The 22,269-nt window shown below is 43.3% G+C and overlaps 1 protein-coding gene across 3 annotated transcripts in view; it reads right to left on the bottom strand.

Annotated features, from left to right (window-relative positions):
- The window catches only part of RBM20 (RNA binding motif protein 20), a 167,618-nt gene that overhangs the window by 26,901 nt on the left and 118,448 nt on the right, over positions 1–22,269 (bottom strand). For all 3 annotated transcript variants that reach the window (XM_063103107.1, XM_063103105.1, XM_063103106.1), the window contains exons 3-7: positions 21,767–21,828; positions 19,807–19,898; positions 19,351–19,448; positions 9,996–10,136; positions 7,375–7,506 (exon numbers count right to left, since the gene is read on the bottom strand). In XM_063103107.1, coding sequence (XP_062959177.1) covers positions 7,375–7,506; positions 9,996–10,136; positions 19,351–19,448; positions 19,807–19,898; positions 21,767–21,828 — 525 coding nt within the window. The remainder of the gene's footprint in view (positions 1–7,374; positions 7,507–9,995; positions 10,137–19,350; positions 19,449–19,806; positions 19,899–21,766; positions 21,829–22,269) is intronic.

Below are 22,269 nucleotides of genomic sequence, written 5' to 3'. Positions count from 1 at the left end.
TGCCATCTATGAGTAACCAGATCACCCAGGACTTGCACTGTCAACCAGCACCTTACCTGCTTAAACTGTACCATAAACAGAGACCCAAGGCCGAGCAAGGAAAGATGCTGAGGCTGATGGCCTGGGCCAAGAAGACAGCTGCTGCCCAGGATGCCTCCTTCTATCCCACCACCCACTCGAGGCCCCTGTGACTTTAGCTAGGACTGTTTGTCACTCCCTTGGGGTAAAAGAAAAAGGCTCGTCTGGAGGTGACTGCATTTAACGTGGCTCCCACTGAGTGGGTCTTCTTCCTGTCTGCCCACCTTGGGCCACACAACGGAACCCAGGTACTGTACCATCAAGGCCAGCTGGATGGCTGGTCCACAGAAAGACCCGCCGCAGCACTGTCTTCATGCAGGCCAGCACAAAAGCTGGTGGAAGCCATCAGGACCAAGTCCATGGGACGACATTTGCCATCACCCAGGATGCAACATCCTGGGTCCCAAATCACTGTGGCTCAAACTGCCAAGCTGGAACAGGCAAAGGCTAAAGAAAGTGTACCCAGACTGGGATAAACGTGCTATGGCAACTCTTTAGAACATAAAAATAAAAATTCTCTGAGGGGTTGGATTAGGGACTTCCTTTTACAGAAAGAGTTCTCAGGGTCCCAGTTTTCTTCTGCTCTTCTGGAACCTCAAATCCTCCTGACGGTTCCTTCCAGCCCAGATCCAGGAAAGCCTGGTGTGCGAGAAGGAGGAAGGCCTAGTCAGGGTACAGCTGAGATTTTGAGATTACCCCGGGCAGTGTCGCCAGGGGGTTGACACAGACGGGGGCAGGTCTGGCCAGTGTCAGGGCCAGAGACATTCCAGGTCCCTTCTTCACCTGGGTCATCACAGACAGCACCCTCCAAGCCCTTCTCCTCTGGGGTGACCCCTGATGAGGGGAGGAGCTGGCCCATCAGGCACCACAGATGAAAACATCCTCCAGTGACCCATGCAGTACCCCAGGGGTCAAAGTTAGAGGGCTTCTTTGGGGGCTAGAAGAGCCTCTTCTTGGCTTAAACATTCTCCTGCCCCTTATTTTTTCAGCCTCCTCCTGGGGCCACTTTCATCCCAGTACCCTCTAGAGTTACTTCTATTCAGGCCGCAAGTCCCCAGTGAGGGGCCCCAGGTTGCTGATCTTCCCACAGCCAGTACCAGCACAGAGCCCCACATGGGACAGGTGCTCTGTGATACCTGTTCCAAGGTGAAAGGCTTCAGAGAACAAATGTCACAGCCTGCAAATACCATACAGCGGGGCTAGCGATCGCAGGCACTGCGACCCCTTCTGAGGATCAGAGGGACAGTGCCGCTATTTCAAGTGGTAATTGCAAATTGTTTGGCACTCTCTGGACCAACTGCCAGCTGCCATCTGAGAAGGGGAACAGAAGTGACCAAAGATTTTCAAATAACAAAACTGACTTATCAAAGCCCTAAGAAAATCCTTTCAACCTTCCTCTACAGGCCAGCCTCTGCATCCTGTGGTAAAGGTGTAAAGGAGGCCGGTGAAATCAGCAATAATCACCTTGGAAAAATGGAAATGGGAGAGAATAAAGTAAATCTAGGATAAAGCATTGGGTGCCTTTTTATTGTGGAAAATTTCAAACGTACAAAAGCAGAGAGAATGGTCTATTGAACTCCCATGAATCTATTGCCTATCTTCAACAATTCTGACCAATCTGTACTCCCCACCCTCTTTCCCCACCACCTAGATTATTTTGAAGCAAATCCCAGGCATCGTATCTTTACATTCATTCCGTGATAACATTTATTCAGCTCAACAGCCCTTCGGGGACCCTCCACACTGCTTACGGTCTTGGTGCTTTTAAGACAAGGGTGAGATTCCAAGCCCCATGCAGTCCTGGCATACTGAGAGGGAAGAACCATGACTTGGAATCTCCATCCAGGAAGAGCAGCCCTCACTGTGCCTCCAACTGGCTGGGTCACCAGGGGTCAAGGCTTGTTGCCTGTGGGAGACTCATTTTCTCCACCTATAAAGGTAGGATAATGAGACCCATCTGGCATCCACCAGAAGCTTCGGGGCATGGCAGCCTACACTGATAAAAGCCGCAGAGCGCCTGGCCAACATAAAAGGAGCTGCTAGAGCGTTTCATGCCCTCGGACAGCTCCACAGCTGTTTTACATGCCTCAGGAGTCCTGGGAAGATGCTGAAACCTTCCAGATGAGCCCGGGACTCATCAGAGCCAGATTCTGTCAAGGTACCCCATTGTTTCTGACATTACTGGGCTCCCCAGCCTCTACATCTTCTCTCACCTGAATCCTTCTGCCTGGAAGCCCCCTCTCTCTCTAGCTAATTCTCCCTGTCCTTCATGGCCCTCGTCAAGAATCTCTCCCTTCTGTACACTGCCTTTTGCCACTGAACTTCTAGTAGCTTCCATACTTAGGCAGTCATGTTTAAATCTTGTATGATTTTGCACAAGAATAGCTCGACTCCCAGTTCTATAGTAAGCTCTTCCCAAGTGAGGAACAAGTCTCATATTCATTACAGCTGATAGCACCACATCTTACACAGAGAAGACCCTCAATCATCAAATTTCCAATTTAATTTCTCCAACTGAGAGCATCATGGCCACTCACAAGACTGCTTTCCAGGGCCAGAGCCCCTTTCGGCAGCTAGGAGGTTGGCAAGACCAGTGGCTCTGAAATCAGGCCCTCTGCCCTCAGGACTACCTGGGAGTCTCAGTCCAACCCCAAGACTATTGAATAAGAATCTCTGGGCAAGAGGACCCAAAAACTCCCCTAACAATTTTCTGATGCAGTGACCGAGAGACACTGGTTTAAATAATTCCAGGTTCCCTTCTGCATCAAAGACATTGTGACTCTGTACTTATTGGAGAAGTCTCTATAGAACAACCCAGTGAAGATCCCGATCTTCTTGTCCAGGCCTGCAGGAAGAAAAACATTCACTTTTTATTGTTCCTTCAGATTTTCTTTCTCACTTATTCCACATATTTATTGGACACCTATTATGTGAAAGGCTCTGCCCCAAATGCCCTGAGGAATAGAACCCCTGCCACAAAGAGTATATGGTGAGATAAGATATGGCCATGAGGAAACAGCATTCAAAAGAGGAGATGAAAAATACTTTAAAATCTCTTCCTTCTCTCCCTGCACTTTGCCTGGTGAACAAAAGGTAAAGTTAGAGGAATAAAGGCCAATCAAAATTTCTCCCCCACCTCTGCAAACCCTGGTGGCACCTGTCGTGGTGGTCTCTTTGGCCCAGAGACACATATGCAGGAGTGCTCTGTTGTACCTCCCCAGTTGCCGTTCTCCCTCCTCCTGGTAGGTCTGGGTGGGCGTCCACCTTTGGTACTGAGGACGCAGCAGGTGATACAGGCCCAGCTGATCACAGCACGGCCTTCTCCTGGCTACAGAGATTGATCCAGCGATGGGCACCTGTGCTAATCTAGTGCAATCAGAGTGACTCTCAGGGCTTTTGTGGGAGCTACTAGGGAAAACTTTGGCTGTCTCTTGTTGAAGGAAATGGGAGGATGAGAAGCCAGAGCTGCTAAAGTCACTGTAGTCATCATGCCACCTAGAGGAGAGAGCCTGGGGCTGCGAAAGGCCATCCCAGGGAGTCCCCCAAAAACAAAGCTAAAAGAGCAGAAAGCAGAGTGAGGAGAAACCGAGTCCTAATGATATCATTTGGGCCCTGAATCCAGCTGTACCTGCAGCCAGTCAACTTCTGGACTTTTCATTTATATGAGCCAACAAATTCTTTTTTTTTACTTAAGCCAATGTGCTTAATTGAGATGAATTTCTGTTACTTGAAGAGTCCTAGCTGATTAATGTCAACATAGGGACCATAAAGCATGCATTACTAGGTAGTTGGAACATGCATTAAGATGCTTTCATATATGTTATCCCATGTGACCTTCACAATGACCCTGACAGGCAGTCTGACAACTTGGGGAGCAGAAACCCTTTATTAAAGATTAGAAAACAATGTGTTCTAGACCCTTCCTACTCAATGTGTGCTCTAAGAACCAGCAGCATCAGTATCTCCTGGGAGGGAGTGTTAGAAATGCAGAATCACAGCCCTGCCCCAGATGTACTGAATCAGAAACTGCCTTTTAACAAGATCCCCAAATGATTCATATGCACACTGAAGTTTGAGAAGCTCTGTTAGAATAAGGTCTGCCCTTCCTATTCATGGGTTCTACATCCATGAATTCAACCAACTATGGATCAAAAATATTCGGGGGGGAAAAACCAATAGCAAATAACAATACAACAATACAAAATAATACAAACAAAAAACAACACAGTATAACAACTATTTACATAGCATTTACATTACACTAGGTATTATAAGTAATCTAGAGATGATTTAAAGTGTATGGGAGGATATGAGTAGATTGTATGCAAATACAAAGCCATTCTGCATAAGAGACTTGAACATCCAAGGATTTTGGTATCTTCGGGGGCCCTAGAACCAATCCTCCCCTCCATACCAAGGGACAACTGTGCTATCTCTGCTGCTTCCTGGATAAGTGACTGTAAGCAAATTACCTGATTTCTTTCTGTTTTTGCATGTGGACAACGGAGATCATAACAACACAATATAATGATATAGATATAGTGCAAAACCAAAACAGTCCTAGGTTTTAATCATGGATCTTCCAGTAACTAACTACAATCTTGTGCAAGTTACTGAACTTCTATTAGCCTCAGTTTCCTCATCTGTAAAACTGAGATAATAATACCTGTCTGACAGGACTGATGTCAGGATTAAAGTAGATAATATATGTAAAGTGGTTGGTATATTACTTGCCACAGAATACCAGAACTCAATTAAAGGTACATATTATTGTTGTACTCTTATAATTACTGTTATTATCCACCCTACATACTTCACAGGATAATGTGATCGTGAGACTCAAAAGATAATGTGTGAAAGAAAAAAAAATGCTTAAAACCAAAGAACTCAAGGTATAGTCCTTTCCTTATCTGCAAACTGAGGTTCACAGAGGTTATGCAACTTGTCTAGCTCATCAAAGCAGGAAAGGTAGAGCCTAGGTTGGCACCATTACCTTCCAATCTGTCACAAGGTTGTCAATGGTTTTATGTTTACGTGCTTTTCCTCCCACCAGACTGAGCCCCTCACAAGCTTAGTGCTTCCATATCTGTAGCTTCCAGCCCAGTTCCTACTCAGAATGGACACTCAATGAACATTTGCTGAATGCAAACCTTGACTATCTGACCTCTTTAACCGATGATTTTTGCACTGCCCCAAACTATCTCCCTCAGTAAAGTACTACAATGCCTTGGTACTTTAATTTAAGGAGCTGATTACTGCTGTTCATCCTAATTAGAAACTTATGATAACATCTAATTTGGAGACCAAAGCTCCACTAGGAACTCAGTACAAAAATTCAATTCTAGGCCCCAGGGGAGAATCCAGGAGAACAGAAACTTTGGCTGGGTACACGGACAGGACGGGATCTTTTACTTGTCTGAGAGAAGCAATATGCTTTTGTTAGAGAAAAAAAAAAAGCCAGATTCTGCCTGAAGTAGAACTCTTGGCAAAGAACTCCAGAGGCAATAATGCAAGCAAAGCAGAATCAGGACCTTGGCACCTGTCTGACACATTACTTATGGATATATGCAGACTTGTCAGAATGCTAGTCCTGGCTAGAAACAAACACTGAGCCTTCGTCTTCTGACTTTAACCTTGAAGGCAGACTAAGGGCTGTGAGTCTTGAACAAAATGGACCCTAAGTAAATGTGAAATGAGCTGAAGTGAACTGGAAAAATCCCTATTAAATGAGACAGAAGAAAGCACAAAATAAAAGGGTAGATTTAAACACAAGTACAGCATTAATTACAACAAATCTGAATGGACTAAGTGTTCCAGTTAAGAGAAGTCCTGCAAATCAATAAGAAAGCACAATACAAAAGAAACTTCCCACCGAAGAAGATTCAGATGGAACAGCCAGTAAACATATAAAAAAGTGCTCAACTTCAGTTAGTAATTGGGAAAATAAAAAATAAAATCATGATAAACCATTATATTCTTCTACCAGACAGGCCAAAATTAAAAAGTTGGAGAAGACAAAGTATGAGCAAGAATGTGGACCACTGAAAACTCTCATACACTACTAATAGGAGTGCAAATTTGGGACAACTAAATTGGAAAAGAGCTTGCTAGTGTCCAGTAAAGTTGAGGGCAAGCACACTTTATGACCAGCAATTGCAATCCTAGTTATTCACATACGCCTAGTTATATACTCATGTGCACGTGGACCAGGACAATATGCTTGAGAAGGTTCATATTAGCATTGTCCCTTATATCCTAAAACTGGAAACAACCCAAATGTCCATCAACAGTAGAATGGATAAACAAATTGTACAGCTATACAATGCGAATTTATATAACAATGAAAATAAATAGACACACCCAACAACATGGATGACATAATGTTGAATGAAAGAAGCAAAACTTGAAGCACACAGACAGTATGATTTTATTCATACATAGTTCAAAAATGGGCAGAACTAAACTATGTTTAGGGAGGCATATAGAAGTGGTAGAACTATAAGGAAAAGCATGGAAATGATTATCCTCCAAGTTGGGTGTGGAGAGGTAGCGTGGAGAATCAGGAGGGACTCAGGCTTCTGGGTGCGGTTAGTATTCTATTTCTTGACTTTGGTGGTGGTTTTATGGGATTTATAAGATCTCATCCATGATTACTTTTTAAATTGTACAATACATAATTAGGCACTTTTCTGTATGTATGTTATACTTCACCATAAAACAAAAAAGAAGGAAAGGAAAAATGAAGGAACTGTAGAACAAGCAAAGTCGAACACAAAGCCCTGTTTGGCATTATCTGAATTCATCCCTGCATTTTGACAGTGGCCAATGCAGTCGAGTGCTGCTTAGAAGGACATCTGTGGAGCTTAAGACATAAATACGGAGGGGAGAGGAGAGAATAAGGGATCAAGTGGGGTGACCGTGGACGAACGAGTTACTGGAGGCCTGTATGGGTAGAGAAGAAGGCTGTATTCAGGGGTTTACGCCACCAAAGAGCAACCACCTTTCCTTTCTTACTTCCTCTTCAAGACTTTTCCTGTGAGCATCTTCCTCTGTAAAATCTTCCTCAGCTCCCAGGTGGTCTCAAGCATCCCTTTGCATTTTGTACTCACCTCAATGAACACTTGTCTTGCCATGTTGTAATGGTTTGCCTTCCCAAGTGGTATCCTCAGACAGCGAGTCATTCTTTAATCTTTTCCTATCCTCTCCTTCCCACCAGCACTGAGGTCAGTTCCTGACACGTCAGAGGAACTTAGCTGCTGCTTGCTGAAGGACTGAATGAAGGAGAGAATGCATTACCTTCAGCTGCAACTCCTTGTATCTCTTGGACATCCGGATGAGCAACTTCTCACCATTGATCACAGCAGATTTTTCTTGATAATACTGGACCATGGCCTGGGCAGCTTCTGTGTAAGCCATCTCTAAAAAGGCCTAGGAGAGAAAGGAAGGACATACATTGGACTTGACTTTAATGGTTTTAAACAAAATTCAGAACAAAGAATGATTCCATGTATAGGAAGTTCAGGCAAAACTGACTGATGGGGACAGAAGTGGAGCTTTCCTCTGTGGTGGGTGTGGGATATTGACGGGGAAGGGGCATGAGGAAACCTTATGACATTCTGGAAATGTTCTAAATCTTGACCTGGTTGTTAATTATATGGGTATACCCATGTAAAAAAATTAATGGAGTTGTATACTTAAGACTAGTGTATTTTATGCACTTTAGAGTATGTATTTTATACCTCAATAAAAGGAAAAAAAAATCAGTGTAAGGAAAAGAGCTCTTTGATCCCATCTGTTCAAAGAGAGTTTTTATTAACTTCACCAAAAGAGCTCATTATAAGATGGCCCCTCTCCTGATCCCCATGGTTGCCAAACATTATTCTTAATTATGTATGTCCATTCTGGGCTACATTACACCATGGAAGCCCCTCTGGGGCAGGAGGGTCCATTAACCCACAGTTCCCAGAGGGGTAGGGGGCCGTTACACAAGTGGCCTTGGGCTGATCCCTACAAGACTTGCTATCAGATGGTGGTAATAGCAGGAGACAGAGGCACAAGCCCTGGTTATTGGAGCTCTCACTTTCCTTATAAAGAAAGAAATACAGTAGTCTCCCCCACCCCTTATCCTAAGTTTTGTTTTCCACAGTTTTGGCTAAACGCAGTCAACCACAGTCCAACAGCAGGTGAGTACAGTACAATAAGATTTTGAGAAACAGAGAGAGAGAGATCACATTCACATAACTTTTATTACAATATATTTTTATAATTGTTCTATTTTATTATTGTTGTTGTTAATCTCTTACTGTGCCTAATTTATAAATTAAACTTTATCATAGATATGTATACACAGGAAAGACTATAGTATATATAGGGTTTGGTACTATCCACGGTTTCAGCATCTATCGGGGATTTTGGAATGTATCCCCCAAGGATAAGGGGGGACTACTGTATACTCCGAGCCTCAGGGGCTCACAAGCCCCTCGGCTTGAAGGAAGGCAATGTTGTGAGTTAAAGAGAAAAGAAAACCGTCACTTATGTGTCCACAGCATCTTTCCTCTTTAATTTAACTGTTCTGATAAAACACTTACAGACAAACGGGCTCTTCCATTCAATCTGTGTCTCCAGAGAGTTTCTAAATAGACTGTATTGACTGACCTGTCAGTTTACCCCAGCAACTGCCATGGTGAATTTGAGGCTGCTATCGTTTCTTAGATTTGTTTGGTTTGTACCATACTGACGATGTGCCAGTTCTGGTCCCTCTGTGTTGAGAGGGAAAAGTGATGTGACCAGGGAGTCCTCACTATCAGCCCCTAACTTTCCCATTTCCTTGAACTAAATGGGCTAAACTCTCTCATTCTCCTCCATACCTCACATTTATTTGTGAATTTCAGAGGCACGGCTTTTCTCCAGGCTGTCACAGTCTATGGCAGGAGTGTGGGCAACTAAGAAGTCAAGATTCTTTAGAGTTTTATTTCAAATTCTGCCACCCAGCTTTCTAAGTGCCTCTTTCTTGATATAAACATTTTAGCACCTCAAGCTCTCACCTGTCAAATGAGAATAATACTAATCTACAGAGTCTCACTGCATTAACGTTGCAAGCTGAATTCTGTATCTTTACCCAAAACAGACTTCCTGAGAAGTAAGAACAGAGAGACTAAGCGTCTATCCCCAGGTTGATGGAGGGAGACCATGTGGCTTGGAGTCTCCATAGTTCATGTCTTAATTAAGAAAATAATTTCTCCTATGCCTGTTCCTCTAATTCATAAAGTAAATATACTTATTAAAAAAGACAAAATATTCTGATTTCCAACCATTCACTCTATAAACTCCCCCTTTGACCTTAGAAATAAAGACAAACACATTCAGTCCCCAAGGGCTCAGTCATTTCCAATAGGTTGAGGATTCTTAGTTCCTTAGACTTACTCAGCATCCAACAATTCCCACCTATTTTCCTGCTATGAGACCCAAGGGCCTCACACACTACACCGTGGACAAGTAAAAATACTCATTGGTTCTTTGCTGGCTCCAAATCCAGGCATTCAGATACGATAAGCTTAGAAGATAAGACTATAGCATTAGCTCAGTGGGTCTGCAACATAGCAAAGACACTCAAGTCCGTGGATTTCTATTTTGGGGGCCAATTAGCTTTTCTGTGTTAATGAGCCCCTCTTTCCAAAGCCTCATCCTTCCCCCTAGGCAATTCATAAAGGCTTGAGTCCATTACAAGAAGGGTAATGAAGGGTCAAACAGGGGAACAAAACACCAACAACAAAAACCTCTGTGTTGTGCCAGCAGAAGGTGAGCTGTCCCTCGCCTATTTGTCTTAAGAATAGTGTCTTAAAACAAAATTATATGGTTCCCTTTCACCAATGTGTGGTCTATCCCATGCACATTAGAATGAAAGTACCCAGACCTACCTGATTAGTCGACTTCATGAGGATGTAATTAGTGACCTTTCCAAAGGGCAGCCCCAGGTTAATGACATCATTCTCAGTGCAGCTTCCTTCAGGGAGGTTGCAGATGTGCACGACACGGCCAGCACCTTTCCGTTCTGCAAACTAAGGGGACAAAGAGCAATGGCCGGTCTTCAGAAGACATTTCCTTCTTGCCCTCTATTCCAGACATTCCTAATGGCTCTCTTCTCCCAAATAATTATTGCAAAACTGTAATTTACAAAAGTAAAGTAGAAAAGGAATCCATTCACAGACACACATAAAATATCCATTTTATGCTTTCTCTTTACATAAATGATTTGCAGTCTGAGCAATGACACCAGGGCTGTGGAGGATATGAGGAAATGGGCATATTCATATGTTGCTGGAGGGAGGTATCTATAACCTTTTGAGAATATGCTTTAGCAAAATTAAATAAAACTCAAAATATACATAGCCCACGATCCCACCATCCCACTTTTGGAACTCTGTCCTACAGAATTCAAAGTACCAATATGTAAAGACTTATGTACAAGGAGATTTATGGCAGTAACTTATGACGTGGCAAAAATTTTTGGAAATAGCCTGAATGCCCAACAATAGGGGAATGTTTGAGGAAATGATGGTTCAAGCATATAGTGGAACACTCCACAGCCATTAAAAGGAGGTAAATGTGCTGATGGAATAATTTCTAAGGCAGACTGTTAAGTAAAAAAAAGGTTGCCAAATAGTATGCACACTATGATGCCATTTTTGTAAAACAAACAAAAACTGTATGAGAACAAGATAGATAAAGCGAGTGTTGTAAAAATATTGATAATTATCAGAACTGGGTGAAACTAGTCTCCACTGTTCTGCATGTTTGAAATTTTTTTCGATAAAATTTTTTTGAGGATATCGGCACAGACAGAAAAAGGCAAAGAGCATAAATATCAACCTGTCAACACTGGTTATCTTCAGAGGAACAGAATGGAAAGGGAATAAAAGGAACCTTTTTTGTATATTCCTCATATTGTTTAACTTATAATTTTAAAAATTAGATGAAAAAAAAGAACATAAATAGGTTGTGGGACCCTAATACATATACGCTGACATTCACAGCAACAACCGATGGCTTAGGGCAGCGGTTTTCAAAATATCTTTAGCCTTGGATTCCTTTCTTCAAAGAAAAGCTTGCTCAGCAGCCCAGTATATTCAACAAATAAAAGAGGAGCTGTTCTGGTCAAACCTTGGGGTCCGGCACCCTGGCGCCACCCCTACCCGCCAATCCCAAAGGCACCTCTAAGAAGCACAGTTTGGAAGCTAAGACCTGGGCCTACTCAAAGCTCCTGGAGGGAGGAAGTGTGTCTGTTTGGTCTGTGCAAACCTTAATCAGCCGGGAATTTCCAGGAGGTTTAAGAATTAGTAACCATAAGCCAACCCAACATGGAAGAGAAGGATGCAATTTTCCAAACCTGAAACACATTGTAATAGCATAGCCTACATTTGCATAATCACCATTTTCTATGATAAAGTGAACTTCAACATCTAATTACATTTGATGTGGGTTTGACTCTTTCGAGATAATATCGGGGGAAACTCTGAGGTCTCATCCCAAACAAGAGCTAATACTTGGGTAATTCTACCATGAAAAGCCCTCATTTGTCTCATCTGGGCTGAGAACAATTAAAGTCTATAAGAATTTCCTTTTATGGTTCAACCTTGAATTGGAGAAACCCAACTGCCTTCTTCAGATCTCTTCTGCAGTGTCCAGAGGTCAAGCACTTTCCCAAAGGGGAACAAAAATTCAGTGTGTGGCTCAGACAGCTCCCAGAGCACCCCCTCACCTCCCTGAAATGCAAACAGACTGACTGTAGGCTTGGAGACTTGCAGTCTGAGCCTGGCTAGCAAGGACTGAGCCCTTCTGCAGGGATGCTGGGAGAAGGGCTATTAAGAAGCAGGATCTTTGCCTCCCATTAGGGTGAGCAGCTCACATAAAGACACAGGCCCAGCTGAGCTTCCAGGCAGGGCAAAGTGGCTGGTCTTCAGAGTTCATCACAAGGAGAGCTGAGGCTGGGCACTGTGCCTGGTCTCCTCTTGTTTCTGCCCCATGTGACTTTGCTGTGGTCGGTCTGGGCTAATGTGCGCTTGGCAACAGAGCAGACACGCAGGACGGTTCTGGACCCATCCCTCTCCTGGCCTGTCCAGTTGCTTAGTGACCAGGTATAAGGACCAATGCCTCTCTCATTGTCTCCTCCAGGCTGGAAGGACAACTCAGGAGGCTTTTATCTGAGCCTGAGCACAGCAACTGCTGCTGCTGGAAGGCAAAATACGCCTCCCTAAGAATAAACACCCTCGCTGCCACCAGTCACCAAAGGATGAGATGTGCTCATGCTGCAGATGTCATTGTTTCGAAAGGCACTAACATGAATGAGTCTCAATTAAGGTTTTCACTCAAATTTTAAAAATACATTCCCTGAATGCTTTCTTCCATGAAATTTGAGTCAGAAATAGAAGCTGGATTATGTTGATTTTCTTTTAGTCATTTATTAAGATAATTGTGAAGTTTTTAGTATTCTTCCAGCTAATAATATTAATTTGGAGCTTCCCAACTGGTGAACTGAAAAGAGGTTTTAGATGTGCTAAGATATTGATCCCCCAGGCTGAAGGCCACACACCTCCAGTGACCATGCGCAGCTTGTTCAGTTAGCCAGTTTATTTCAGTTTATCATTTTCTAGTTGAGCCATGACATGAAAATCTTGAGAATCACTGTGCTAATGGTTTGCGTTGCGTCGTGTATGGCTTCAGGGCATGTGGTAAATCAGATGCAGTTAGAAAGAGAATTTTTTTTTTATGTGTTATATTCTTTCGCCAATATTTAACTTAGAATAGTTCAGTCTAAGTTCTTTTCTGTCACTTACCTAAAATATTTTGCTGTTGTCAAACTCAATTTAGGTTCAAAACCACATTTGATTCATAAAAGGTATAGAGTAATAGGTCTTATCACTCTATTCTATTCTTGAAACAGTTTAGATAAACATGGCTATTATTTTGTTCTATGCCCTATGGGAGATCTGAATGATGAGGAAGACAGGAAGGGAGGAAGGGGACGTGAGGTCCTCAGGCAGTACATCTAGGAGAACATTTGTTCATTGGGGACTTGATATACCCTGAGTGCTTTTGAGCAAGCAGCATGGTGCTCTACCGTAATTCCCAATCTGAGTTTTCCAATACACCCTTACGGGTCTTTGAAGATAACAGTATTGCAAGAAAGGGAGGACCTAAACATTATCCTTCATGTTCAAAATACCCGAGATCATGATCATACTTTGAGTTTCTTTACAGACATGGTAATCCCAGTTAGCTCTTAGGCTGATTAGAAAATCTAATTGGTATGTCTGTGTCTTTGATTAATAAAAGTGGGTCACTAGTTAATTACTCACTAATATAAGTACTTTGGCAGATAAAATCCTTCCAAACATAGAATGTAGGACAGTGGCTGCTTGGGGTAGGAGTAAATAATAAAAGGGGATTTGGGCTATAAAAAGCTTGGGAATTCCAGATGTAGTGGAAGAAACAACAGCCTGGAAGACAGAGGACCTTGTTTCAAGTCACAGCTCAGCCACTGATTAGGTGCATGACAGGGTCATATTAGTTTCCCTTTCAGGGCCTTAATGTCCCAATGTCTGGAATGAGGGAGGTGGCCTACATGTCTAAAGACCTTTCCAGACGTAAAATATCTATGCTTATGTAGCTCTAAGTTCTGAAATTCCACTCCTCCGAGAAGTCTTGCCAAACTAAACCCTAAGATCTGGAATAATGATAACTTTCCCCAACTGTGCCCAGCATAAACAGGAAACCGGTATCTTTCCCACTCCTATCCCAGTGAATGTAATGTGTGTTCTCCCTCTCTGTGTGATCGGTTGTTTAACTGTGCATCCGTTCACAAGCACATTCATCTTTTAGACATGCTTCTCTGTGTTGGTGGCAGTCTCATCTTTCCAGGGCTGAAGATAAGCTCCAAGCAGTAACAACAATGTTTGTGAGCTCTGCTGCTCCCTGAATGATTCTGCTACCATGGTGCCTAGACAGAGTTAAGATGATACACTGAAATGAACTGAAGACAACCGGGCCTGATGCCTCTCCAAGGACAGACCCATGTCAAGTGTGTGCTTTATAGTCACCAAGCACCAGGGTCAGGGCAGTGAGAGAATCAGACAGACCCAAGTCTGTGTCTCTGCTCCACCAGTGACTGTGATCCAAATTACTGGATTTCTCCAAGCCCAAGTCTGCTTGTCTGAATAACAGGGAGAATAAAAATTGATTCCACAGGACTGTTGAGAAGTTGAAATGCCACAGGGTATGTAAAGTGCCTTGGTGCAATGCCCGGCAGCCAGCAGACTCCTGTAAATAAATGTTGTCTCCTCCTTGCCTCCAACAGTTAAAGGAGGTGCTATAATGATCCTGGACTGGGAAAAAAACGTTGCTGTGATTATATGAGAGAAATTTCGTGTTTTTAGGAAATTCATGCTGAAATAGAGGTGAAGAAATACAATGTTTCCAACCTACTCTAAAATGATGATTCAAGGGGCCGGCCTGTGGCTCACTCGGGAGAGTGCGGTGCTGATAAAATGATGATTCAAGGAAAAAAATGCATAGCTGATTAAATTGATGATAGATGCGCGAAAGGCACAAAGAGAGAATGAGAAAGCAAATAGGGCAAAATGTAAAGAAATAGTGAATCTGGGCCAGAGTTATACAGAAGTTCCTTATGTTTTTTTTTTTCCTGGCAACTTTTCTGTAAGTTTGAAATGTATTAAAAGTTACTAAAAATAAATTTTAAAAGATGTGCTCTAGGGCAGAAGAGCAGATGAATTTAGAGAGAATCTTAAGCTCTAGCCAACTTAAATTTTTGGTATGAGGCATTGATGGGCTCTGCCTGCTGAGCTCCCAGGATAGGTGCACTTGAAACATGATAGGTGCACTTGAAACTTTCAAGCCCAAGGTTAAATCACTAAGGTGTCAGGGTTGTAACCAAAGCCCTAATTACCAACCTAAAGGGACAATTATCCTTTCCCAGCCTAGAGGAAGCTTCTGCCTGCCTACTGACCTCGAATGCCTCCACGTGGGATCAGGGGCCTGAGTTGTACATTTTCATATGCCGGGGCCACTCATTGAAACCCAGATGCTGCTTCTAATGGTTCATATGACTATGGCTGGGTCCCAGACCTCAAAACTCACCCACAAATCTTTTATAGCTAGGTGGAAATGTGAAAGTATATGAAGATTCTGAGACCTTTCAATACCCTTTGGTGCAGGTAGAAACAGACTTTGCAAACGAGTTCAAAGAAGAGGCCCAGTTCAAATAACTCAGAGTTGCAATGTGGCTGAGGGCAATAGGCCCGTGGGGTGAAAGAAGTCTCTCATAGTGCTTCCTAGAGCTAGGAAGTGTAGATTTGATCTTCAGTACATGATCTCTGTGCTCCAGCCTGATCTGTCTTAGGTGTGACCTAATTTCATCTGGCACAGAGTCTGTAGACCTCTGCTGGAGAACACCTAAGAACAGACAGAGGGCAAATGTTTATTCTTCATGATGTTGACTTCGAACTTCTTATGCAGATAGTAAATGGGTGTGAATTCCATAGTTATGGATCTTGGCTTAACTTGGAGGGTAGACACAGATGACTTTATTGACACTTTCAAATATTTTATTGAGCATATTAGCTTTGACTTAGAGCGAATTTGCTTTCACTGGTGCCAGACTTGCCTACAGATCTTGAGTGGTTCACCTGCTGAGCAGCTTCAACATCCCTGTAAACTTTAGAGTCACAGGATATTAGAACTGGCGGGTCACCTGATCCACACCCATCACTATACATGAGGACACTGAAGTCTGGGAAAAGCTAAGAAACTTAATCTGTGGTCAATTAAATAGTGGCAGATTTGTGATTAAAACTTAGGTCTCACTAAAAAATCTATCAATCGCAGACTAGGTAAATTAAGGTAAATATATACAGTAAATTATGTTAGAAAATAAGATAGGGATTCATGTTCTGATGTGGAAAGATGTCTAGAAATCAATTAAAATATGTATTGAGATTTTATGTTAAGTGAAAAAAACCAAAGTGCACAAGAGTTTATATGGCATTATCTGATTTTTACCAAAAAAAAAAAAAAGAGAGAGAGAGACTTTTACTAATTAAACATGCACACATACACAAGCTGGAGATATATAGTTGTAGTAAAAGCCATTTCCCTTCAGTTTTCTCTGCAAAGTTGGTTTTTCTATTTCTTATATTCCTATTACTGTTAGAACTTTTTCACACCGTGTTTGTACTACTTTTGCAAGAAGACAAAATAATGAGGATTTGTGAGAAGAAAACAAAACCTACCCAGGTCTCCTGTCTCTCTCTCTTTGCTCTCTTCGAAAATGTACAAGGTGGGCCCTGCTAAGTGGACAGGAACAATGACTGAGCTGTGGATGAGGGAGGGGACAAGTAGCATATGCCACATCAATTACTATTCATGCTAAAGAAATCACAAGGCCAGAGTGCTCTGAGCCATGGACTCAGAAAGCCAGGGCAGACAGACAGATGTTCTAGAAACAGCCAGCGATCTGAGAGACAACCTATGACTTAAACCTCCAGCCTTCCACAAACATTTATGTTTCCCTGAGCCTCAGCTTCTTTATTTATACAAGTCTCCAGTATGCAGGGTGCTGGTGAGAAAGAAATCAATAAAAGCAGGGTGTGTTGTCCCAGGCCAGGGAGGCAGGCACCAGCACTAAATAAACTCCAAGGTGGCTGTGAAAATTGCAAGGTGGTTTTATGTGGACAGTCACAATCAAAGTGCATCTCAGGCAGGCACAAGAAAACTATTTACAGCCTGAGAATGCCCCAATGGCCCCTTCCAGAAACCTGACTACTCTGTTTATGACAACTCAGACAGCCAAGGAGGAAGTGCCTCGGCCTGGTCAAATGGCAGGAGCTCAAGTGAAAGTGAATGTCCATCTCGGAGGACCCTGGGGTGGGGTGAAAAGGGCTGGGGACAGACTCAAATCACCCCACGACCAGCAAACACAGCGCACAAAACGGGAACTTTTCAAGCAGCAACTGCTCTGTGCGCCACAAACAAGAGTAATCCTACAGGGGCAGAGTCCTGGCTGTTCCCGGTTTCAGTCCGTGAAATGTGTTTCTGAAAAGATGTATGTGAATAGGATCAGACAGTAAAAGCCCTGGCACAAGGCTAGAACACATTTGTGGAGGAAAATGCAGAAAAGCCCTCTTCGGATCTCTGCAGGAGTTGGAGGGGGATAACCGAAATATCACTCTCCACATTAAGTATTTCTTTTCTGTCTGAGTTTCCACAGTAAGCGTAAATTTTGTAAACAAAAAAAAATAATAGAAATGTACTAGAGGTCTTCAAAGAGTTTATGGAAAGATTCATATTATTTTTTAATTCTATTTTTCCATGAACCTTTTGAAGTCCCCTCCTATATGCAAAAGCGGTTCACTGGACACTCGTTGGAGCCTGGCAAAGCATCCTTTGGTAACAGAGTAATCATGCCTTGATGTATCTGCTTATCTTTGGAGGTCAGTAATTGTAGGCTAAAAATAAATCAATAATTTCTCTGAGAGCCTCTCCTGCTACTCAAAGGAGCCTTGCAAAGTATTTTTCAGTAGTGTATTATCAGCTCTTTATTCTCAGCTTGTCTTCAAATGTCAATATTTTTGCATTTCAGGTTTTCCTAAAGAGAGATACTCCTGCATTTAATTCCATTTGCCTGAAATGGCAAACAGGGGGACTAGAATCTGATAGAAGAATATGAATGAACATCAAACCCCTGGCAATCAGGGACTGGCCGGAGCAGGCTTTGTCCATGTCCTCTGGATATCCTTGGGAAGGTTCATGTGCATAAAGACTTCACAGAACATATAATGACAAAACCAGTCAGATGATGCCTCTCCCCTTCCACGGGGTCTAGAGAAAATGCCTCTCAATGTCTGAGTTCATCTTGGGAGATGAACACAATTAGAATGCTCATGTGACTGGCCTCTTCATCTTGTTCCATGATTGGCCAAGGCCAGAGTAGTCCCTGCCACCTTGTAGGTAGCCTCAGATCCTCCTGAGCATCTTGTGGGTAGAGGTAGGGACTGGGGAGAGGGGCTTACTAAAGAGAAGAATCACAGCAAGGAAGAGACCCCTGAGATCCTCAGAGAGGAGCAGCATGGCTTTGTGGCTAAAGATGACGCTTCCAGAGCCATGCTGCCTGGGTTCATATCCCAGCTGTGTCACCTTAGGCAAGGTACTAAGTCTCCCCAGGCCTCAGCTTCCCAACTGTACAAGGACAATAATAGTACACACCTCCCAGGGTTGTCAGGAAGATTAAATGAATTAAAACAATACAAAAATGCTAAGAACACAGTAAGCACTACATAAACGTTAGCTATTACTGTTATTATCATCCTACATCTGCTCACTCCCTGGGGCCTAAAAGCCACACTTCACGGCTTGCTCTTCTGATGTTTTGCATGAACGCTCTGCCACGTGAAGGGGGTGGCATGCGGAGCCTGCTCTCGGGAACGTGTGCTTGCTCCTTGCATGGGAAGAGAGAAAGAGGCCACAGCTGCTCACATCACAAATCGAAAAAATACACAGGCAAAAACACCAACAGGCGCCCTCTAGCAGGGTTCAGCCGAATGCACTTTGTTTCGGTCGGTTTCACCCGCCTCCCACCCCCCATCCTCCTGCCCAACAGCGGAGAAGAGAAGCCAGACAGCTCCTGGGGCTGGAGAGAAAACTACACGCAGGGGGAAACAGGAATTCATTCGAAACCGAAGCGAGAGAGGGAGTTGTCACAACCGGTGGAAAAAGGGGGCTAAAGTGCATGTAGTAGAGAGAACCACAAAACTAAAAACAAAAACAAAAACATTATAAAGCACCAACCACTTCCCCAAAGGGCCAACGATTACTGTCAGTACATGGCCCTTACTTTCAAACACACTTTTCTTTCTGGTTCAAGTTTCAGAATTACCCTCTCATAGGAAATGATCCACTTCAATAAAACATCAAAACATCTTTAGGAAAAAAAACACAAAAGCTCAAACTTTTTTTTTCCCCCCTAAACTAGTGCTGATTGCAACAAAGTCTGCGAGTGCCTTTGATTTTAAGAATTTGTCAGCTTTTTTATACTTGTGTTTCAATACTAGTTGGACTGAATTAAACAACTCTGGACCTCTGTCTAGGGATGTTTTTCTGAACGACACACAGCCTCCTCTGCACCTGTAGGCCCAGACATAGCAGGTGACACAAATGCTTTGAGGATGACAATGACAATGGAGAAAATGCTTCTCTACTTACATTTGTCCCTGGGGAAGTTGAAGGAAATGCAGGATTTGATGGAGCAAATGACCTTGCTGGAATAGCCGCATACGACGTTCCAAGATTTGAGGCATAATCTAAATGATAAATTACACAAACCAGGTGAAAACCCAGTCACTTACTTAACCTTCAAAAGTCATTATTAGGGCACAAGTGGGAAGAGAAAAATGAAAATTTCTTAACATACTAGTGATGAGCATGATTATACCTCTGGGCACACTGAGAATCAGTAAAGCTTTACGTCTAAAATATCTCAGAGAACACTGATGGGCCCAGACAGCAGGCCCAGTGCATTTTAGTGTCTTGGGATGTGTTTGCTTTATAAATGTAAAGAAAGGCACATCAGGGAAGTCCTGGTTATTAAAGACACGATATAACAAGCCTGTGGGAAGGTGATTCCCGCTTCACACTGCTGACCTGTCGGGCCTCACTCACCTTCATTCCCAGCAGGGTTATAAACAGCTGTGCTGTTGGGAGAGGCACAGAGTGTTCCCTCTGCCGAACCAAGTATACACCGGATGCCAGCACTGGAGAGGCGTGAAAAAAGGAAGCCAGTTCCTCAATAAGTTAAATGAAGAATTACCGTATAACCCAGAAGTTCCACTCCTAGGTATAGACCCAAAATAGTTGAAAACAGATGTTCAAAGAAAAACGTGTACACGAACATTCATAGCAGCATAATTCACAATAGCCAAAAGGTAGAAACATCCCCAATGCCCATCAAAAGATAACTGGATAAACAAAGTCTGTTATATTCGTATAATGGAATATTACTCAGCCATAAAAGTTTGTACATACTACAACGTGGACAAACCTTGAAAATGTTATGCTAAGTTAAAAAAGCCAATCCCAAAAAGGTCACATACTATATGATTTCATTTACACGAAGCATCCAGAAGGGACAAATCCACAGAAACTAAAAGTAGATTAGTGGTTGCCAGGGGCTGGGGCAAGGGGGCAATGGGAAGTGGCTGCTTAATGGGTATTGGGTTTCCTTTTGGGGTAAAAGATGTTCTGGAACTAAGTAGTCATAATATTTGCACAACCTCATAAATTGCTAAATGCCACTGCACTGTAAACTTCAATGTTTAAAATGGTGAATCTTATGTGAATTTTACCATAACAATAATTTAAAAAGAGCCACGAAAGGGAGGTCTTTTTTAAAATTACTTTTCAAATTGTGGTAAAATACACATGACATAAAATTTGCCATCTTAACCATTTTCAAGTGGACAGTTCCATGGCATCAAGCACATTCACACTGTTGTGCAACCACCACCACTGTCCATCCACAGGACTCTTTTTATCTTGCAAAATTGAAACTCTGTACCTGTGAAACACTAACTCCCCATTTCTACCGTACCCCAGCTCCAGCAACCATCATTCTACTTTCTGTCTCTATGAGTTTGACTACTCTTGATACCTCATATAAGTGGAAGTGTACAATATGCGTCCTTTTGTGACTGGCTTATTTCACTTAGCACAATGTCTTCAAGGTTTATCCACGTTGTAGCATATGTCAGAATTTCCAGCCTTTTCAAGGCTGGGTAATGTTCCATTGTATGGATATACCACTTTTGCTTATCCATTTGGGCTGCTTCTGCATTTTGGCTCTCATTAATAATAAAAGGAGGCCTTTTGAATGCACACATTTCAAAACACTTAATCCCCATTGCCTGTTCTTACCCCCAGGTCAGACACCCTCTCCTCTGTCCTGATTACTACAGCTGCCTCCTCATTGGTCTCTGGGGTCTGCCCTTGCCTCCCTGGCCCCCAGCATCTATTCTCAGCACAGCAGCCCAGGTCCTGTTCAGTGGAGGCTGAGTGTATCACTTCTTTGCAGAAGTCTTCACAACAACCCTGGGAGTTCAGGATCTGGACCCTGGTACCTCCCTGGCTCCCCTTCCCTGTCATTCTGCTCTGAGTATGCTAGATGTTGCCTGGGTATCTCAGGTCCACACTGGCTGCAGGGCCATCAAACCTATTATTCCACTTGCCAGGAATGTGATTCCCCCAGACAGCCATGGGCTCATTCTGCCCCCTCCTGTAGTGTCCTCAGGAAGGCCTCTCCCAACTACCCTATTTAAAATGCATGGACCAGCACGTCCACGGGCACACATGTGCACACATGCACACACGTACCCTTCTCACCTCTGCTCCAACATTTTCTGCTCAGCATTTACTACCAGGAACGCTATCTAATTTACTTGTTCACTTTGTTTATTGTCTGCCTCTCCCCACCCCCACTAAGTGTAAGCTCCTTGAGGGCAGTCACTTTGCTTGTTTTGTTCTCTGCTCTTTCCCCAGCATCCAGAATAGATCAAGATACACAGTAGGTGCTCAGTGAATATCTGTTGAGTGTGTGCATGAACCTGTTCTCCTGGATAGCACTTACTTTTCAGAGAAGACCAGGCACTTCTGAGCATGCAGTTTCCCTTTGACATGAAGCTCCCAGTCCTAGGTCAGAAGGAAAGAAAAGTGACCAGTGTAGAACTGGGGCCATGGGAAGGTGTAGAATGGGTGCAGAGTCACCAGCCAGGCAAGGAGCACCGAGCACACAGAGGCTGGGCCAACACTGCAGACACATCCCCCTCCTCCTCTCCCTCTCAGGTTCCTCCCCCACTCCTGCCTCCCATCCACAGCTCTTTCTCTCAGCTCCTCATCTGCACGTACCGTGCCCATCTCAGACAGCAGATTTTGAGTCTGGTCTCCCCCTGCCTCCCACTCTTTCTCTTCTCCCCCAGAGGGACCCCACCCATTTCTATATCCAGTTGGGAGAATCTGGCAGGTGGACTCGCAGTGAGTTATAAAGCCTTAGAAAAGGCTTATGAGAGACAAAATCCTCCAGCACCTTCCAGTGTCATTCAGTCTCCTCCCAAGACTGGAGGGAACAGGGTG

This window comes from Cynocephalus volans, chromosome 7 (genome assembly GCF_027409185.1).
Source record: "Cynocephalus volans isolate mCynVol1 chromosome 7, mCynVol1.pri, whole genome shotgun sequence".
Lineage (NCBI taxonomy): Eukaryota > Metazoa > Chordata > Mammalia > Dermoptera > Cynocephalidae > Cynocephalus > Cynocephalus volans.
This window is presented reverse-complemented; position numbering and strand designations above follow the sequence as displayed.